The 21,748-nt window shown below is 34.2% G+C and overlaps 1 protein-coding gene and 1 long non-coding RNA gene across 2 annotated transcripts in view; one reads left to right on the forward strand and one right to left on the reverse strand.

Annotated features, from left to right (window-relative positions):
- LOC143251964 (uncharacterized) overlaps positions 1-7,984 on the reverse strand; it is a 32,148-nt gene extending 24,164 nt beyond the window's left edge. Inside the window, exons 1-2 of the long non-coding RNA XR_013028774.1 lie at positions 7,852-7,984; positions 3,485-3,638 (exon numbers count right to left, since the gene is read on the reverse strand). This is a non-coding gene — a long non-coding RNA (uncharacterized LOC143251964). The remainder of the gene's footprint in view (positions 1-3,484; positions 3,639-7,851) is intronic.
- LOC143251963 (uncharacterized) lies at positions 143-20,708 on the forward strand. Its single transcript, XM_076503373.1, has 5 exons — positions 143-1,257; positions 14,082-14,159; positions 14,750-14,849; positions 17,145-18,044; positions 18,916-20,708. The coding sequence occupies exons 1-5, from the start codon at positions 331-333 to the stop codon at positions 19,560-19,562; spliced, it is 2,652 nt and encodes an 883-aa protein (XP_076359488.1). The 5' UTR covers positions 143-330; the 3' UTR covers positions 19,563-20,708.
- The last annotated feature ends 1,040 nt before the right edge of the window (positions 20,709-21,748 follow it).

Raw genomic sequence — 21,748 nt, forward strand, 5'->3', positions numbered from 1 at the left:
AGAGAGAGAGCCTCCAGGCGCGTGGATATTTCATTCCCTCGCCAGATGTGAACCGCATTTTTACTTTGTGCTACCCCCTAAATAAACTTCCCTGTTATAGCTGAAGGATTAGGTCCCGCTGTATATAGCCAGCGGTATCGTCGGTTTTTCTCAGTTTAGAGACTTAACGTGGAGCGTTTGTGTTGAGTGGAGCTTTCTGTGCGCGTGACGTATAAAGTTAACGATGCGCTGAGAGCAGGGAAGAATGACGTTTAGCTAACCCTGAGCTTGATTCCTCGCGTTATAATTCTGGTTATTATTGTTACATGGAACACTACCTACTGCAAGAATATGGGAATCAACTCATTACAAACAACTAGTTTGAGTTTAATTAAAGCATTAGTTGGTTTTAGTTTATTGGTACTATCGGTAACTTGTTCCTCAGAGAGAATGGCATCAACCGAACTAAGCAATGTGAATAATTTATTGAAAGAACTCAAATTAGAGATAGAGACATTACGAGAAGCCCGCCATCAAGATCAGATCCTCATTAAAACACTGGAGCAACGACTTGATCAACTAGACAAAACAACAGTTTCGTCCGTAACCGCAATAACATCTACTTCAGAGTCCCCTATTATCACTCCATTTTATTTCCAAGTGCCCAAGCGGTCGGAACCTCATGACAATGAAAGGCCTAATTATCGCCATTACCACCGTTTACAAGTTAGTCACAAACATGAGACAATAAGAAGCCTAGAGAAGGAACGAACAAATCTAGGTAAGCTAGAAAGCCAGTTAAAACAACTTCAGCGCGATCTCACTGAGATGGTGGCTGTTAAAGAGAAAGAAGTTGGTGTCACAGAAGAAGAAGGAGATTTACGACTGGAGACGGAACTATTGCGGACAGAAATCTACCGGATTCAACAGAGCCTGGATAGCTTGCGGACCGATAAAGAAAAAGTGTCTGAGACTTCTCTTCGAGCGAACCAAGTGACAAACAAATGGCTTACGAAGACGGTGGAACAACTGCAAACAGAATTCAGGGAGCTAGCAAGAACCTTAAACGTCTCAGCTGCTCTGAACCGATGTCACACATTCGAGTCAAACGTGGCGCTTCTCAAGTCTGATTTCGGAGCGCTCCAAAAGGAAGTCGAAGCTCTTCAGGCTTTACATCTGAAGGATGCAGCTTCAGTTGATCAGCTTCAAGCAGAAGTCAAAGATTTGAGAAGTCTGTCTCAGACGCTTTCTGTTCGCTATCAGCATATTTCCGAGGAGGTGAGAAATTTATAATGATTATTCAGAACCAGCGAGTTTACAATTTGTTTGTATTTATCAGCGTAAGCATTTTGAAATATGTGCTCAGGAAACATACGAAATTCACAAATTTAAATAAACCCTAATTTAGAAAGAAAAACGTTCAATCCCTACTGCATACTAGAAGAACACTTTTAAGTTTTGCTTAAGGCTGACGAAAATACTTTAATAGATTAGTTGATGTACATCATTTATCAAATATATGTGGAATGCATGCATATTCAAATATCTGGAAATGCTCACCGTGACAAAAGAATTACCTATCTAGCTATCGATTATTATCCATAAAAAGTAATTTAATATCTCGTTATTATTTCTTTACAGTCATTCAGTTTTGAGGTCCTCCCCAATTTTAAGGGTCGACACTATGTTTGTCATATGTTCTCTGTTGCTCGTTACCCGTAATAATTTTCCTAATTCAGTCTTCTCATTTCCAAGCCATTGTTTAATTTCATCGAGCCAACTGTTTTTTATCTTTCGATTTTACCCACCAGATTTCTCTCTCAATCTTTACTCTAGTTTAATAACATTCCCAAAGTAGCGCATCTATCGTTTCATATATATTTCCAGCAGTTGCCTTTTTGTCTTTACACGTTACAATACTTATTTATTAGTTTCTGGCCAGCATGACCAGGTGGTTAGAGCGTTTGACTCCCATTATGAGGTTCTAATTACCCCTCCTACGAAACATGCTCGCCCTTTCAGTCATGACGACGTTATAATGTGACGGTCAATCTCACTATTCGTTGGTAAAAGAGTAGCCCAAGAGTTAGCGGTGCATGATGATAACAAATTACCTTCCCTCTAGTCTTTCACTGCTAAATTAGGGACGACTAGCGCAAATAGCCCTCGTGCAGCTTTGCGTGAAATTCAAGCCAATCACTAGTTTTTCTTTCTATTTATATTTTTGAAATGTATTCATGTACAAATAATTTAGTAAATATACGAAGAACTTCAGGTCATTATGACCAAAGTATTTGGTTTTGTCTTTTTACAGAAAATGTTCTCAAATAATATTGTTTATTCTTCAGAACATAAATATAACAGGTCATCGTATAAAGAGCCCATTGTTTAGAATTGTTTCTTCAGTTCATTATCCCTTAAGATTTCAGGAAATATGTTTGATTTTCAAAACGATTGTTAATATCGAGTTTACTTAAGATAACGCGCTTCTAGAGAATAGCCAACAATATAATGCTCAAAAGCCTATCTCGACTGCCAAAGCTAAAGCTCTGCACTTAAGCCGTTTTGTTTTGTTTTTAATTTTGTATGTGATTTCAGTTCATGGAGTTACGTGCAAGTGGCATAGGATTATCAAGAACATATATATTACTATTATTTTTTAATTAAAAGACGTCCACATCAGTGGTGAAAAAAACATCTGCTTAGAGGATTGTATTACAAACGTAATGCAACATTTTCTTCCTTTTTTTTCGGTAGCAAAATTAAATTATGTAATATATATATATATATCAAATGCCAAACATTTTTTGACGATTGACCTTAATCTCATTCAGGTTTTTCAATATAGCTTGAGGCTAATTATATTGTCTTCACAAAGCCCTAGAGAACGAACAATGCATTAACGTAAATACTGACAATCGTCAAATAAACTTGATCAGTCACTATGTTTTACATTTGAAAAAAAAAAAATAATAATAATAATTTAATTGGTAAATACATATTATTTCCAACTTGGTAAAACGTTCAGTAATTAAAAACGAATCAATTACGATGAACAAATTCTCTAATGAACTTACAGCGTTTAGTTTTCTTTTTTCTTTTCAAATTAGTTATTGAAAACAAACGTATGCCTCTTAGCGCTTTAAATACTACATGAGACATAATAGAGTAACGATCACACTAGCAACAGTTTCAATGAATCCTTATGCAATACTTGGATAAATGTATCTTACGCAATTTTAATCATGAATATAATCTTATTATATTCTACTAGCAAACCCGTGGGATCATGGCCCACATTTACTGGTTTTATTATGGTAGTACAAGCAGATTTGACATTGATTTATATTAGATCGCGTAAATATGTAGACCAACTAATTAATGTTCGTAATTTTATTAAATAAATTAAATTTGCATTATTGTGGCTATGGTCCTTAAACCCAAAAGGTGCAAAACGGTAGTTCGACAAATTTGTTTGAATGGTAGTTATATTAGGCCTACTTACGTATTCTAATGTAAATCATTCCCAGCATCGGTGTCCGCTTTTAGGGGATCCCCACATAAGGATTTTTGCAAAATACTCGGATTCCTTGAAGGGTTGGACGAAAAGTTTTACCTTTGGGCAATCGTCGGGGCCTAGACGACTCGTTTAGCATCAACTAAATAGTGAAATAATATTCAGTATCTGTATGTCTAGATGATTCTAAAAGCTATTACATTTATTCAGTTATCTATGCTTTAATCATAAATACCTAGATAAAATTACCAAGCAAATGATTTTCGTGTTCCTTTTTTAATACATATTTTGATATACTTTAGGTATTTATTTGAACACATACTTTCATTCTATTAACAATAAAAAAGTAGATTAATTTAACGCATGCGCGATTAAGTGTATAAGGCATATTGTTATTTTAATATATTAAAACCTAGTTTGGAATTTTACCTAAGGAAAATTACGAGTTCTTGATGTACCTGTAAAGTGAATTTAAATTATCTTCGGTTATTTCTTCCATACTGCATAAACAATTGTAAAATTACTGTGTGAACGCATTCACGTGAAAATACACACATACACAGCATTTAAATTTTGTCGAGGAAATAAAAACTATCTTTTGGTTCAATGTCTATTTAAAAGCGTAGGTATGATTACTGTCTTGAGCTTAAGCCTTTTCCCATTATAACAATACTACAAAAACTTAACTACGAGATGAAGACCTTACTCACGTTTGGCTAAAGTTATTTCGCATCTGCATATTTCCAGTCACGACAAGATTTAATAGCTCAACAACAATTGGATGGTTTTCAAGATAAGATGAATTTTACAAGAAAAAGATAATAAAAACGTTATTTCATTATCCACCGTGTAAAACGTCAATAACTAAATTTTTATATTTGATTTAAGAACGACACGTAGTGCATAAGTAGGCTTAACTATAAAATAAACTGTACCTTCTATTTCTCTGTTGCAACATTTCAGAGCCTACTGAAAGTAGAAAGTTGCATAGCTTATAGAAGAATGAAGTTTTATTAACTTTAGTGAAGTTGTCAAGTGTATTGAAAATGCTTAATGAAAACTCTGTGCCTAATACCTAAAACTCTGTGGTATGGAGAAGTGATTGAAGTTTCTGATTTAGCTATTTGAATACGAACTTAAGACAAATATAACTTTGAACATTTTAGAAGTTGCTTCTGTACAGTAAGGGTATTAGATGTTATGTTATTAGATAACTTTAGTGAAATTTCTACAACTGCAATAAGAACACTATATGTAGTGTTCTTGTTTGTTTTTTGGAATTTTGTACAAAGCTACTCGAGAGCTATCTGTGCTAGCCGTCCCTAATTTAGCAGTGTAAGACTAGAGGGAAGGCAGCTAGTCATCACCACCCACCGCCAACTCTTGGGCTGCTCTTTTACCAACGAATAGTGGGATTGACCGTCACGTTATAACGCCCTCACGGCTGGGAGGGCGAGCATGTTTAGCGCGACGCGGGCGCGAACCCGCAGCCCTCGGATTACGAGTCGCACGCCTTACGCGCTCGGCCATCTCAGGCCCTGTAATGTTCTTATGAACTGGAAACTTAGTAAAGACTGAAATCCGAATAAGAACTCTGAAAACATTGTTAAAATAAACGGAATCCCAGTAAGAACATTGAACGCATTATTATGAGTTGGAAAACTCGGCAAACATTTTGAACTTCGAGTAGGAGCAAGGAACACAAAAACAAGCGGTTTGGTTAGTCCTGTATACGGATCTGTTTTATTCAATCTTAAGTTTTCCATTTTATGAAATCTGCTCAACATTAGCACTCACTCAGTGCTATTTACAATGATTATCTTGTATGTTTGATTATATGAAACGTACGTCAAAGCAGTATGACTAGATAGTTACTATCCAGTCATAGTAACAATGACTCTCTTAAAGTAGGTAAATGTCTCGTCACCTAATTAATGACGCGTATGAATGAATTAACGAGATTCTCACTGTACCTATCTACTATCTAGCGTCTGACCAAAGGAGTCAGAAAATGAATCTATATTTCATAAAATACCCCTAAAACAAAAAAATTTATTATAACAAACTTACATAGAAAACTAAAACTAAAAAATATCTCCGTGAAAAGTTTGAGAGTTTGTTCTTTTTATTTTTGAATACTAGAACATTTTATTCTTAGTAAACCTGTAAATATTCTAACTCTGTTAAAATAAGGTACTTATTTATTGTCATTTCGAATATGTTTTTTATAATAACATGTATTTTTTTCCTTATTAACTTTGTGTATTAACAACATATATATATGTATAAACTATTGTGTTGATAATGGTGCATAACTTTGGTGTTATTACAAATTAGTCTTTTATCTTCCTATCAGTCATCTCTACCTACATGAAACTGATCGTACTTTACACAGGCATGGCCAAGGGATGAGGACACTTGATTTGCACTCTAAGGGTCACGTGTTCGAATCCTCGTCCCACCAATCATGCCCGCCCTCTCATTCCTTGGTAGCATTATAATGTTACGTTCAATCCCACTATTCATTAGTAAAAGAATTGGTGGTGGGTGGTGATAACTACTTGTCTTTCCTTTAGTCTTACGCTGCTAAATTACGGATGGCTAGCGCAGATAGCCTTCGTGTAGCTTCGCGCTAATTTCAAACAAATAATTTTCATCTTTTTTTTTCCACTTTAATTACTTGTTTCACCAAGAGAAAGCAATTGTGACAAAACCACTCTTTTATTATAAATATTTCCACAAAATATTTATTATTTAGTTTCAAAAACAACTTACTTTACCTGCCCGAAATAAACATTCCATTCAAATATGCGCATAACTAAAAAACAATAAAATTAAATAAATGCAAAATGCATATATTTCCAGAAGACATTCACCCAGCGAAGAGAGGCTGAGCTTAGTATAAAATTCGAGGTACAGGAGTTCTTTACATATGCATTATGCATATTTAGCAATACCGTTGCGGTAAGTGTCCTATATCAAAGACAACTTTCTTTCTATTTGTAAACTCGGAAACGAGTTGACCGATCAGGACCAAAGTTAGCATGCTAAATGTATGAGTCCAAAAGCAAGGCAAATTCATATAACACTTTCCCATATATTGAAGACCAAAAATAAAATAAAATAACCTTCATATTTTAGATACAGTAACTACTGTAAATAGTTGAGTTTGAACAAAACTCTCATCATAATAAAATTCCAGAAGTAAAATACTTTGAATAACGTTTCCGACATTCTGGATTGTTTCCGATAATAACCAAAATATACAGTAATTAATTATCCAGCTACAGTGGGGAGGCTGGGTTGTTTTAAATTTTGCACAAAGCTACACAAGGGATATCTGTGCTAGCCTTCCCTAATTTAGCAGTGTAAGGCTAGAGGAAAGGCAGCTAGCGATCACCACCCACCGCAAACTCTTGAGCTACTCTTTTACCAACAAATAGTAGGACTGACCGTTACATTACAACGCCCCCACGGCTGAAAGGGCGAGGATGTTTGGTGTGACGGGGATTCGAACCTACGACCCTTATATTACGAATCAAGTGCCTTAACCACCAGGCCATGCCAAGCCGCAGTGGGCAGAATAAAAATATCACTACTATTCAAGGTTCCCGTTTAACTTCTGGTTGATACTATGGTTAGAATAAGCGATTAAGTCTGAAAAAGAAAATTATTTAATAATTAAAATATTTTAGAATATTTCCTACTTTCAATGTAGAACATACTTTTTCGTAAAAGCAAAATTCAAGACCACCATTAAATTTAATGTATTAAATGTACGAAATTCATACAGTAGGAATCTTGACCACATCTCCACTGTAAAGTAAACAAGAAAGACGCAACTGCTTTCCCATTCCTGCCGAGTTTCTTGACGTAACTGCTACATCTCCTTTCTAGCGATCCACGTTTCCTGCCCCACAACAATTTACTTAGACAATAAACGCTACTGAAAATCATCATAGAGATTTAACTCATTTTTTAGACAACCTCGTGCGTGTTTTTAAGAAAGAAAAAACTAAAGAGTACAGTCTTCTTATAATAACCTGCAAACCTTTCAAGATAAAACACTTAAAAATGCACTACAAGAGCTTCAAAATGAAAGCCTATTATAAACTGAAAGTTTACTTTTACTTGTAAACTTTCACCAAATCTATCGGGCTTTCACCAAAGATAGAGCTCGGTATGCGAGTTGTAAACCACGAATTTTGAGGTCAAATAGATGGAAAAACACGCTCAAGTTGTTTGCCGTTTCATTTTAGTAATAACATTTTCTAATTTTTCGCATAGTGTTGTATATAAAGCAGCTGAAGTAATACAAAAGTAACGGAAACAAACAACTCAATGTGTTGACTTACAAGTTCAGTCCGTTGGTTCAAACAACACTCTTTGTTAAGATAACGGAATAAAGATATGGTAACGTTATGTACACACACACATCTGCAGTGCTTTAGTTCGCGTGTGTAGAAAGTAAAAACACGACTAATGTAAACAGTGTGAAAGGACTTTGTTTACCACGTGGGACGCACAGGCATCCCATCTGCCCAAAGTATGTTCGCTGACCACAAGTAGATTGTTTTGGCCTCATCTAAGTGTCTGTTCCACATAAAATTCCCATTCGTCTGTTATTTCATCCCAGACAGCCAATGAAAATAATTTTTCCCGTTTTCAAACTTATATATGACATTATTCTGCTTACCCGTTAAAATACGAGAGGGAGCGGGGTATTATTTCAACTCGTGTGTCAGGGAGTCGTTCCAGAATAGCATAAGTAACTTACATTTTGTTAAAAAAAATAACAGCTGGCGTACATTGTAATAAAATATTGTTTTCCACTTCGCTCATTTCAAAGTTAAGATAACTTCACAAATTCAAACCGCAGTCCATAATCACCTTCTAATATTATAATATTATTATATAAAACAATTTTTAAGACTGTAAAGTGAAACTTTCTTTGCTATTAATTTCAACGAATTTTAATCGTGTAATATAATATCAGTTACTATCAAAATGCGTTATAATGTAACGGTCAATCCCACTATTCGTCGGTAAAAGGATAACCCAAGAGTTGGCGGTGGGTGGTGATGACTAGCTGCCTTCCTCTAGTCTTACACTGCTAAATTATGGACGGTTAGCTCAGATAGCCTTCGAGTAGATTCGCGCGAAATTCAAAACAAACAAACCAACTTTCTAGTTTTTCACTGCTAAGTTAGATAAGGACAGCTATCACGGATAGCCATCTTGTAGCTTTGCGCAAGTTCTAAAAATAAACAAACAATCGAAAACATCTCGGTCGTTAAGCTCACACATCCATTAAAATTATCTTTCATCTACGTTTTTCGACCGCAGATAACAATAGTACGTTAGTATTAAATGTTTATTAACTTTCAAGGCCGTTTAATAATTCTAATCAAATTTCAAAATAATGTACGTTATTAATGATTACTTATGAGAAATAGTGCGAGTCAAATGTAAAACTTAAAATTAACTTATACAGAACTTGGGCCTCATTCATTTATAATAAACCGTTGAATTAATACCACTATTACTGTGGCAAATTTAAGGTTGTGTTGTCCCAGAAGCCAATAATTTCCGTGGGCTCTACATCCCATGTAATTTTACATAGAATAAAATTATCAATGAGCCTCCATTAAGACCATGGACCCTAGGGCTAATTCCCCTGTATACCTTGTCTAAACACGGCACTGACCACTAATCAAAATACAAAAAGACTCAAACCTACGTTGAATCACAAGTTGAGTACCTTAACATTATTTTAGGCCTATATCCCAACACTATCGCACGAAATTCATCAAAATAGTAAACAAATTACTTTTAACAATAATAATAAACAAGACTGAAATATTTAAGTATCAACAATATTTGTTTTCTATTTATTTGTTTTTTCAAAATGTCTTTACTTCAAAAAGTATGCGCCTCATTGTTTTAACTTTTACACTTTTATACAAGGAAGTTTTGTATAGAATTATTTGTTTGGTTAAATTGTATTGTCTTGCAGCGAGGCCTTTTCCTTTCATTATAAACTTGATTTGTTAACTTCTTTACGTGAATGAGATTTATTGATTGTTAGAGGCTTGAAATAAAATTATCTCAATATAATTCAAGCATGTTATTAACTATCACATATAATGATACGATTAGAACATGTTTATGTTAATTATGGTTGTTTTTAAATCAATCTAAATTATTTCTTTTAAAGTTCTAGAAAAGTAAAACAAAATTAATTTGTGGCTATCAATTATTTGAATTAAGATATTAGTATATAAAATAAATAACGTTTGGTAATATTAAACATGGTAAGCAGACATATTCATTGTGATTCTGTATGGAAATGATTTTGTTTGTTTTCGAATTTCGCGCAAACCTACAAGAGGGCTATCTACGCTAACCGTCCCTAATTTAGCAGTGTAAGACTAGAGGAAAGGCAGCTAGTCATTACCACCCACCGCCAGCTCTTGGGTGGTAACAAATAATGTTATTGACCGTCACATAATAACGCCCCCACGGCTGAAAGGACGAGCATGTTTGGTGCGACGGGGATTCAAACCTGCGCACGTCGGATTACGAGTCACACGCCTTAACCCACCTGGCCATGCCGGGCCAGAGACAAGAAAATGTCCTGAACTTAACGAGGACACTTCATAAGAAGTAACCTGAAAGATCTTTTGTGTTAACTACTAAATGTTGAGTATTACAGGTTGTATAAGAAGTATATTGAATATCTACAGAATCTAAAACAGTCTCAAATATTATCTTTAATAAGATTTATCTCATAATTATGAGATAATTAGTTCCAGTAACTGGCTAGTTGACAAATCATTTCATGGTCTGAAGTAGATCAAAATAAAAACACCTTAGATAAGAATACTTATATGTCATTATAACCACAAAAGTTTCTTCGTTGAATTCAATTTTCCTTTTAATTTGTAACAGACTAATTACAATCTTGGCCCGGCATAGCCAGGTAGGTTAAGGTGTTCGACTCGTAATCTGAGGGTAGCGGGTTCGAATTCCTATCGCACCAAACATGCTTGCCCTTTCAGCGGTGGGGGCGTTATAATGTACGGTAAATCCTGCTATTTGTTGGTAAAAGAGGAACCCAAGAGTTGGCGATGGGTGGTGATGACTAGCTACCTTCCCTCTAGACTTACACTACTAAATTAGGGAAGCTAATGTGCGAAATAAAAAAAACAAAACAATTACAGTCTTTACCATTGTGAGCTGCTTGTTTGAGATTAGCTCTTAAGATCGATTAAACCTTAAACTCTCATTAAAGACACATAGATTCAACAACTAGAATTTAAATGTGTACACGTCACACGTAAACTTAGGGTAGTGGTAAAATAACCGTTTTTTTTTGCGTTGAAAAGAAAATACAGACCCGAGAGGGAAAGCACATGATAACAAAGCGAGGTGTGTGTGTGTGTGTGGTTTTGGACGTGGAGAGCAGATGGAAACTATTGGTTAACTTGCTTTTTCATAGAATGGGTAAGGTGAAGAATTTTGGTACAACTAACCCGAAATACAGCAAGAAAAAAAAAACGTAGAATGAGTAAACTTGTCTAGACATGTTTTCTGGATGTATACCACGTGAATACAAATCCATGTGTTTTTATATATTTCTCAGCCTGTAGAACTTATCATATGAAAAATAACAGAATGGTAACAAATAAGAACCATAACTTTTTGGTGTCCTCATTAGCTGAAAATTTCAGGTTTTTACCTTTTGTTGTTTCATCACTTATGCCGAGGTAAACGTTATTTAGTGGAGCAAAAAAAAATTAAACAAAAACAATTTAATTTAACTGACAATAAAACTGCTAATTATGTAGACGTCCCACTAACTGGCAATACCTGATTGAATTTAAATATTATTAATGCTCCAGACGGTGTAGTGTGTGTTGCCATTGGCAAAATGAATGTAAGTGAAAATTATATACTTGTTTTATCTAAAACTAAAACTTTTGTACAAGGTTTCAGTGCTAAAACTATTAGATAAAACATGTTTATATTTATTAAACCATTACTTTTTTTAATAGAACAGCAAGTTGCATCTCTGAAGAAACGTCAAATTATAAATTAAGTACTGTTTCAATGTCAGCCGCTGTTTATATCGAAACTCTGATTTTTAGTATTTGTTCTTCATTACCTCTGACACACCTGGTTATTAATTTACGTTTCTTACATGATGTACAAAATTGCCTTCGTCATTGTTCTGGTATTCAATTTATTCAATACATTTCACACTTTGAGTTTCTCCGAACGAAATGTTTTAGTGTTTCATTAAACAGCTCTGTGTTATTTTTGTTGTTGTTGTTTGTTTGTTTTTTTCAAGTACAAACTTTTAGCGCATGGTTTCGTCATCTCCTGGCCAATATGAGATATAATAACAGTTTTGATCTCAAACCCTTTCAATTGATGTATTTGAACGCGCCCAAAGTCTCATAGACTAATTTACTCTAACTCTGCTTAAAAGAATTTCAAGTGCCGTGGCTATTGAAGATTCCCTTTGGCTTAGCTCAAGACCTTTGAAAGGTTTTTACAAAGCTATATCGATATCACAACTCTTTTATCTAAGTTGACAAACATTTTGCATTTAGTATTTTGAAAAAAGTGTTTTTAAGTTTTGGTGTCGAACATCACCTCTAGTTACTCGTTAAATAACGACGATCCAATTACAATCTTTGTACGCAGATACAATGGAATAGCTGGAATTCCTAACGTCAACTGATTTTTATAAAATGTTAAGAAATATTTTTACTCACAGCTATTTTTTTCTCTATAGAATTTCCTAAAGAACCACTGTTTAAAGTACGTCATTTGCTTCTGAACCTATTTCAAATGTTCAAAGTTAAGCAAACGTTTGGTTTTATAAAGTCTTTATAAATTTAAATATGTCGGTTGCATTAAAATTCCGGACACTCATCAGAGGTTGTAACTTTTAAGAATAGGAAGATGAGACGTCCTTTAGCCGGAAATTTATATAGGCTGCATACAGAGGGCAGAATATAGTACTAGTATTAATTCAGACTAATGAGGTACATAGAAGATTAACATTGAATAGATGAGTTTTCTGCGATTATTAGCACGTCCCTCAGGAATAAAGGGCTGTCTTTAAACTATATTTGTTGAATATTAAAAGTAAGCTTAATCTAGGAACTTTTAAAGAGGTTTGGTTTGGACGCATCATTTCGAGATAAGTTTTCACTTGTTACGTGATAAATGTTTAAAGTAAAATACAGCATCATCAAGTCTCCATACTAGATAGTACTAAAGTCTATCTGCTAGAAGTAAATTCAGTAAGTATTAATAAAGCCACATTATCAACACTATTAATTAAGCAATTATCAACCTGTTATGCTTCTGCTCTCACCTTTATACGCTTAGTTTTCAAATAAGATGCATACGATTTCATCTGCAATTCAATAGGGAAGGTCGAAGCATCACAATAGTCAGCAGTGGGATAAGCAAACAGAAACACTTTGAAAACAGCTACAGGTATAATATTGTACACTACTTGCTGCACAATACGTACCAAGGTGGTTCTAAATGGTTCCTGAATATATCTGTGTGTCATGTGGAGACTTCCATGCTTCTTGTACTCAGTTAAGACCTTGATGCGCTTACGGATTTCAGTCATCACTTCAAATCACTTTTCACAACCCCAACACTAAAAGAGTACAGGAAATCAGTAATGTCGCGAAAACCCACTTGTAGAGAAATATATATGTAAAATCGGCTCGTTTGGGTTGAGAAAATATTTTACGTAAAAGAGCGAACAACGTTTCGACCTTCTTCGGTCATCGTCAGGTTCACAAAGAAAGAACGTTGTTCGCTCTTCTACGTAAAATATTTTCTCAACCCAAACAAGCCGATTTTACATATATAGAGTACAGTAAAATGTACAAAATTTTTAGTCAGTAAAAATGTCCAAATATTTTCAATTTGAATTAAGAAAAAACGGATCGGGTATTTGGTTTTTCATCGAAAATGTGCCCCCCACTGGATCGTGAGTACCAGTAAATAATTGCAGACTACGCACTAAAATACATTCATTCATTAAAATTTAGTATAATACTGTGAGAATCAGACAATACCATTATAAATGATATAGATATATAGTGTGTAAAGCTTTTTTTCAATTAGAATGATCGTTTAATTAGCAAAAAATCATTATAGAAATGAGCAGTTACACAATTATTTCTAGAACTTTTTTTGCCTTTTGTTTTAAATAAGAAATTTAAAAGAAGTCGCCTTTGTGGAGATATATAACATGAATTTTCTCTTGTTAGCCAATTATAATGTTCAAAACACTTGAATTCAAATTAAGGAAAACAGGAACTGGTAGCAGTTTTGTTTTTTTATAATTTCAAAACATGTTCCACACTGATCTATAAGGGACCAGTAAAATTATCACAAATTAAAAATTTAATATATATTTTTCAGAAGATATAACAAAAACAGCTGCTTTTCGGTTCCGCACTGATGCAAACTGCATTCATTTTGTTTTGTTTGTTTGTTTTTAAGTTCCCCTCTCTGACCATTCCCCGCTTCTTGTTTTTCACAGGTCACCTCACTTAAAGATGAACTGGCGATCCAAGCAACTAATCACAATCAAGCAGCCACGCAAATTTCGTCAACCCAGGTATGGAAGTTCTGGTATATCATGTTGCGTTCAGAATTGAAGTTACTTTTACACTCTTGTATACACGTATCCAGTTAAAACATGTCAAACAACATATGTTAACATGTTTAGTTTGCAATCCTTTCTAGTTAACGCACAAACTTTTACTATCTTCAATACAAACAAATACGATACAGAAATTCTTGATGATTTAACTGAAGAACATTAACTTAAATGATAATGAAAAACACAAACATTACAGATTTAAATTTAACTAGCAGTGGAAACTTCAAACAAATTATGTTCTAGAAATTATACGTGAGAAATATCATACGTCTTTCATTTTAACTGTTTTAAAAATATTCCATACGGACAACTATTATTGTTCTTGTTGGTTGGATTCTTTTGCACCTAAGAGCAAGTTCATTTTCACAATATCTTTTTTTGCACGTGCAAACTGTTTTAATTGTTTAAAAAAAAGTTAAAAATACAAAAATTAATCAATAAGCCAACGTATTAAAGTGATAACGTTGTGATTCTCTAACTAAAACATTTTGATTTATCAATTCTATCTCACACAAAACGTTTAAAATAAGTTATTCTTATTTTAGGAAAATATGTTAAGAAAAAAGAAGAAAAGAGAAATTCGTTTAAAAGACAATAGATTGTTTACAGAAGAAGAAAATCATTTGAAGATCTATAACAAGTCTGGTGAGATAATTATGTTATTTTAATATATACTGTTAGAAAATGGATTTACTTATTATAACAAGATGAAAGAGCAGCATGTCCTTGATATTAAGTTTACTCTCATCTTCTGTCTCTTTTTTGAAGCACGTAAAACCACCTGATAAGTAAAACCCTGAACAAGAAAATAAAATTATAAGTATGTCTTTGCCGTAAACATATATGTAGACAGAAAAAATATGTGGCTCAGCGGTATGTCTGCGGACTTACAACGCTAAAAACCGGGTTTCGATACCCGTGGTGGGCAGAGCATGGTGTAGCTTTATGCTTAATTCAAAACAACAGCAAAAAATATTGAATCGTATCTTATAAATTATTTATATGAAAGTGAAACGTACTGACACTTGACTTTTATGTAAATAAATAATAAAGTTATTGGCGCCATCTAATGTTCAGTGAAACAATTCCCAATTTTTAAAGAAATATTTTAAAATGTAGGAGAGGTGTTTAGAAAGTGAATACCTTTACTTAACAGCACTTTTTAAAAAATAACATATTATTATCAATGAAACTGATCTACAAGACTTACATGATTGCACACAAAACCATATTATTAAGTTTCGTAATAAAAAGACTTGGTTATAATACTGAAATATACATTGTTTGTTTGTTTATTTTTGAATTTCGCGCAAAGCTACTCGAGGGCTATCTGTGCTAGCCGTCCCTAATTTAGTAGTGTCAGACGAGAGGGAAGGCAGCTAGTCATCACCACCCACCGCCAAATCTTGGGCTACTCTTTTACCAACGAATAGTAGGATTGACCGTTACATTATAATGCCCCCACAGTTGAAAGGGCGAGCATGTTTGGTGAGACGGGGATTCTAGCCCGAGACCCTCAGATTACGAGTCGAACGTCTTAACCATAGTACACACACTCAAAAAAATTACGTTGCCCATACTGGGGGTCATTTTTGACCCCCACCAAAAATATTAACAAAAAAATTTATTTTCATATAAGCAAAGTATAAATTTGGACAAAATGTTTATTCTATACAATTTATGCATACACTCTGGGTAACTTTATGGTCATTGCAAGCCATTTTACTACATTTGATACACTTTGAAGAAGTTTTTTTCCTTGAATCACGTGCGCATATTTGACACCATTTCCTAACGTTCTCTTCAGCAACTTTTTGTCTTTTTGGAGGGATCACTTCACTTGTATCTTCTTCAGGCAGTAATTCATCAGTAAGCAACTTCAGAAATTCACATCTTGCTCTTTTTTGGTACTTTGATGCGAATTCTGGATGGCGCTGGCGATAGAGAAGGTAAGCATTGTATGTGGCAGCATCAAGAATGTTATAAAATAGTGCCATTGGCCACCTTCTGGTATTTCTTTTTGTGGAAAAGAATCTAACTATTTGGTCTAGTGTATCGACTCCTCCTTTGGCGGAGTTATAGTATGATATTATTTCAGGTTTTCCTGATTCATCATCGATTGAGGGCTCTCAATGCAAGGTAGATAATAATATTCTAGAATGCTCGAGAACATTTATAGAGTGTTCTAGAATGTTCTAGAACACAAAATTTCATATCAATATATTATTTAATTGTTTACCAAACATGTAATTGTGTTTTTTAAACGGGGGTCAAAAATGACCCCCAATGTGGAAAACGTGAATTTCGACATTAGACAAGGGGTGTAATACCCCATTTGCATAAAATACATGTTAAACGTATTAGTATAGTATGTTATTAGTATAGATTAAATTAGGTACATTTTTAGGCCCGAAAGTCACACCTTTGATATTTCTATAACAACTTAAACACAAGTGGGCCCATTTTTGACCCCCACCGTGTGTATGAGGGTTAACCCACCTGGACATGCCGGGCTGAAATATGTATGCTCAATGATTAATGAATCTAGTAGGTTCAAACTTGTAGTTTACAATTTACTTACAAAATAATAAAATGTTCAGACAAGGTAACTCAATGTTTTATAACAGACTGGAAAGACATTTTTGTCACGATGTTTAATTATTTTTATTTTATTTAGAGAGATAACGCATAATAACTGTTAGTTATAGTTGTAACGAAAAGTAGGTCAAGTACATTGTGAACTGTAACATTTGGAGGTCGTAGCTGATAGATATGCAGAGAGTTACAAAATTCTAATTAAAAGCCAGTTGCTGGTGAAATCTAACATTCCACGTAACAATTATATGATAATATAATTTGGTAGAACAGGCGAAACTTTGGCCAGAAAATAGTATAAATAAATAAGATTTATCACGTTAACTAAGTTTGTTTTCTTTACAGGAAAATCACACCGTTCACGTCACCAAAAGCACATGCAGGTGGAGATAACCATGATTCAGCGAGCAATGGAAGCGATAGAGAATAAACAAGCCAAGGCTCAACGAGATATTCAGTGGATAAAACAAAACTTCACAACCTTGAGGTCTATTGTTAACGACGTTTCTAACAACACAAACTTTCTTGAAACTCAAGCTACAAACCTCGAGAGTCAGCAGTTCGTTCTAGCTAAGCAGATGGAAGAGTCAAAAGGCATAAGCCAAGACATAGTTCAGGAGATTCGCTACACTAAGAACAGGCTCCGAAATATCTCACAGACGACAATGGTAATTAATAAGCTTCATTCCTCTTCTCTTGAGCTTTTCAAAGCTCTCGAAGTTATGGAAGATCGATTTGATAAAAGCATACGAGATCTCCAGAAAGAAGTTTCCAAGTCTGACTTCAACCTTGCTCAGATGCAATCTTCTTTGGAAATCCTTCGAGGAGACCAGAATGATCACTACGAGACACTTAAAATATTAAAAAAGAATTACTCTGTTTTGAAAATAGAAGTCCAAAGAGACCATTTTAAGCTTTTATCTGTTCAAAATGAGATAATCAATCGGACTTTGCAAGAATGTAAAGTCAGCAACGTAGAGCTTATAAAGGAGATAAAACTGGAAAACATTGATCACAAAGTTAGAAAACTACAAACACAAATTAATAATAACCAAATCAAAGTAGACAATTTGTATAATCAGTTCAAAACAAAGGATGAAAACATTTTTACTTCTACTTGGGAAAAACACCGTGAAGAAGTGGAAAAAGAAATACAAAATATCTCAACAACAATACCTCAGCTACAATCCTACTTCTCCGACTTAAAGCATGAAATTTCAAAATTCGTGAATGTGTTACCACAAGGTACGTTTCCATAATTATATATTTTGTTTACATTTTTAATGACCTCTGATTATACTTCCATGATCGACAGCTTTATGTACTAGCTTATAAGTTAATAGAAGGACAGTAATAATGATTTGCATAACAATAAAACCATCATATTTTCTTGGCGATTAACGTCACAGTTTTATATTAGGCTGAGCGTGGTCCAATGGTTAGTGTGCTGGCCAATGGGAACACAATAACAAAATATGCACTATAAATTTTGGGACGTCATAAAAATAACAGTCAAATCCCCTATTCTGTGATGCAAGGGTGGGTACTGTAAACCAAATGCATTCTCTCTAGTCTGTTAGCTTAAAATTAGAAATGGCTAGCGCAGATAGCCCTCGTGTATATTTGAGAACGGAAAGACAGTTCTAAGTCAAGTTTACTTCTTTAACACTAATTAGCAAATATTTCTGAGTTTTTGTACTTCATACTAAGAGCTCAGTTTAATCTGTAATTTCAGAGTTTACAGGGCATTGTACTTATATCATAAGGCCTGGCATGGCCAGGTTGTTGGGGCGCTCGACTTGTAATCTGAGGGTCGTGGTTTCGAATCCCCATCACACAAAACATTCTCGCCCTTTCAATCGTGGGGATGGGTTATAATGTTAATGTCAATCCCATTATTCGTTGGGAAAAGAGTATCCCAAGAGTTGACGGTGGGTGGCGATGACTAGCTGTCTTACACCACTAAATTGGGGAGGGATAGCCCAAACAGCCCTCGTGTAGCTTGGCGCGAAATTCAAGACAAACAAACTTATATAAAAATTAAAATAATAATTTGTTAGAAATTCTCAGGTTATTCTTGAAGAATGTTTCATTATACTTAATCCTTCTTCTTCAGACTGTTCCATGAAGCAAATAACCATGTTACCAGTAGAGTACAAGAGTGGCGTGTATCTAATCCACCCCAAAACCATAGAATCTGCTGTTCCTGCATACTGTGACATGGTCACAGACGGTGGATATTGGACAGTGATCCAGAGAAGAGAAAATGGATCAGAGGACTTTTACCGACCCTGGGAAGATTATAAACATGGATTTGGAGAAATATTAGGAGAACACTGGCTAGGAAATGAGGTCATCCACCATTTAACCAGTACGGACAATTACACTTTACGAGTGGATATGTGGGATACGTTTGGCCAATATAAATTCGCTGAATACGATTTAGTTTACGTGGGTAGTGAAAGTGATAACTATCGTCTGACAATTGGTGGCTACCTTGGAAACGCCAGTAACGCAATGAAAGATCACAATGAAATGCCCTTCAGTACCAAAGACCGCGATAATGATGCTAGTAGCACTCACTGCGCAAGGCACTATTCAAGTGGTTGGTGGTATAATCACTGTCAATACGTCAATATTAATGGCAGATATGATACTGGACTTACGTGGTTCGACACTGGTCATCACGAGTGGATGCAATTGAGAAAGGTCGAAATGAAACTACGACCCTCGAATTTAAAAGTTATACAGAAAAATAACTAGAGGAAAATACATTTAAATTGAAACAACATAGAAGTACTCTCTAAAATTATTAGGCTTAATGTGAACTTGGGCGTTTCACACTAATTTTTCCCAAGAATACAAGTTAGTCATTATCTTATATAAAAGTGCAAGTTTTATTTGACCATAAATTTCAAAACTACGTGCATTAAGACACACCTTTTCAAAACAAAAGTGCACTTACAAATAAACATAAGGAAAATGCCGAACTTTTTTCGTTTTTTCTTAAATAAAGAACGTACTTTTGAAGGTGCTTTTAAAGTTTTGAGTTTAGTCATTGTATATTAATACAAATGTTTCAGTCACTTACTGCAGTTCCTCTTAAATCTGTGAAACTCAGCACTTTTTATTAATATTTTAACACGTATATTGATTATTGGCACCTTTTTCATTTGGGAAAGCAGCAAAAGAAAACTTATGTGGTATTTTAATTTGACGACCTAGCCTACAGAGGTCACTTGTTTCAGTCATTTACTGCAGTTCCTCTTAAACTTGTGAAACTCAGCACTTTTTATTAATATTTTAACACATATATTGATTATTGGCACCTTTTTCATCTGGAAAAGCAACAAAAGAAAACTCACTTGGTATTTTAGTTTAACGACCTAGCCTACAGAGGTCGCTTATTAACAAAAGACATGTAGTACATTCCGAACTGACAAGTAAAATAAAATAAAAATTGTGTAACTGTGACAATGATCTCCAGGAAAAATATTTCTGTAGTTTTTCTTATTTTCGTTTTTGGTTTTTAAATGTTAGTGTTTTATAGATTTGACTTTCTATAATTTTTTAAAGAAAATAATTCCTCATCTATTTAATAAGAGTTGGCATATTGTGTCGTTTTATACTTGTAAAGAGATAGTTGTAAATAATTTATAATTATTTATATTTTATCTTCTTAGGTGTTGTTAAACAATAGAAGTGCTTTTTGTGTACTTTGTTCTTTGTACTTAAAATCACGCTTCTTCAGTTTTATGCTAGGAATTAAGTATCATCACTCGATTTAAATAATAAAATCCTCAAAAGTAATAATCATATGACACCGGGTAAACACCGGTGAAACTTTGTATCCATGTAATTTTTCTTATCCCAGTAATAAAAACCGTAGTGCATGTTATCTTGCATCTATTAATATGCTTATTTCCTTTGTTTTTCATGAACAAATTTAATAGTTTCCACAACTATCAAAAATACACCTGTACTTTCAAGAATAGCATCAAAAGAACTAAAATGACAAGTCTTTTTTTGTGGGGAGGGGGGACGTTTACTCATGTCACTGTAATCATTATTGCGACATTTTGTTTTGCATTTATATTCTTCAAATTGGCTTCTTAAGTTCTGAATATATAACAACTGAATAATTCGGATGGCACCAAATAAGATTAAATTCTCTTTTGATAGAATTTTACTTATTTTATTAAAGCGGGTAAGAATACCTTTTCATAAAATTGTCAAGAAAACTGCCTCAAACTTGTTCATCTTCTCACTGAGGTTTCCAGCATTATGTGTTGTCTCTTGTTTGACTAGTATCGTTCATCAAAGAATCAAGTGCTGTTTGAATCCTACCGCAGCTTTCATTTAAAGCAGTGTTTGCATCGGCACGTAAACACAATCGAGTTCCAGATAGTTGTTTTACAATCTTCTGATCACGGCAATGAAAAAACAAAAGCGCTTGCCAACGACGAGTTGAGTTGATGCAGCGAAAGAGGTAATAATCGCTGCACCATATCAAAATATGAAACAACTTGCAAACATGATTCTAGCAGAAGAACCGTTACTAACCTAAAAAGAACGCAGCTCATTACAAACAATCGGTTGATTTGTTTCAGTAGAAGTGACCTGTACCTTCAGATGATGATGAAGCACTAGGATTTCTCATCATTATTTTTTTCACTGAGGATAAAACATGTTGAGCTCACAGAAGCAGATGATGATGGTGGGACTGACTGTATAAATTAAATCACTTTTTGGTAATTTAACTATTTCTTATTTTTATTTCAACAGTTGTTTTCGCCTTGTGCCACCACTTTGATAGGATTGCTTATTTGTTCTAACATTACACTTGGATAATCAAAAAATAATGATATTTCATAAAAGATAAACTTTTACAGGCAAAAATAAATATTGCAAAAAGAATGGAGAAAATGGTGAACGTGCGGCTGTTGACA

The sequence above is a fragment of the Tachypleus tridentatus genome, chromosome 6 (assembly GCF_004210375.1).
Source record: "Tachypleus tridentatus isolate NWPU-2018 chromosome 6, ASM421037v1, whole genome shotgun sequence".
In the NCBI taxonomy this organism is placed as follows: domain Eukaryota; kingdom Metazoa; phylum Arthropoda; class Merostomata; order Xiphosura; family Limulidae; genus Tachypleus; species Tachypleus tridentatus.

Coding starts and splice junctions, on each gene's coding strand:
- LOC143251963 (XM_076503373.1), top strand. CDS start 331: ATGGGAATCAACTCATTACAAACAACTAGTTTGAGTTTAATTAAAGCA. Junction 1,258..14,081: donor ATCAGCATATTTCCGAGGAG/GTGAGAAATTTA, acceptor TGTTTTTCACAG/GTCACCTCACTTAAAGATGA. Junction 18,045..18,915: donor CGTGAATGTGTTACCACAAG/GTACGTTTCCAT, acceptor CTTCTTCTTCAG/ACTGTTCCATGAAGCAAATA.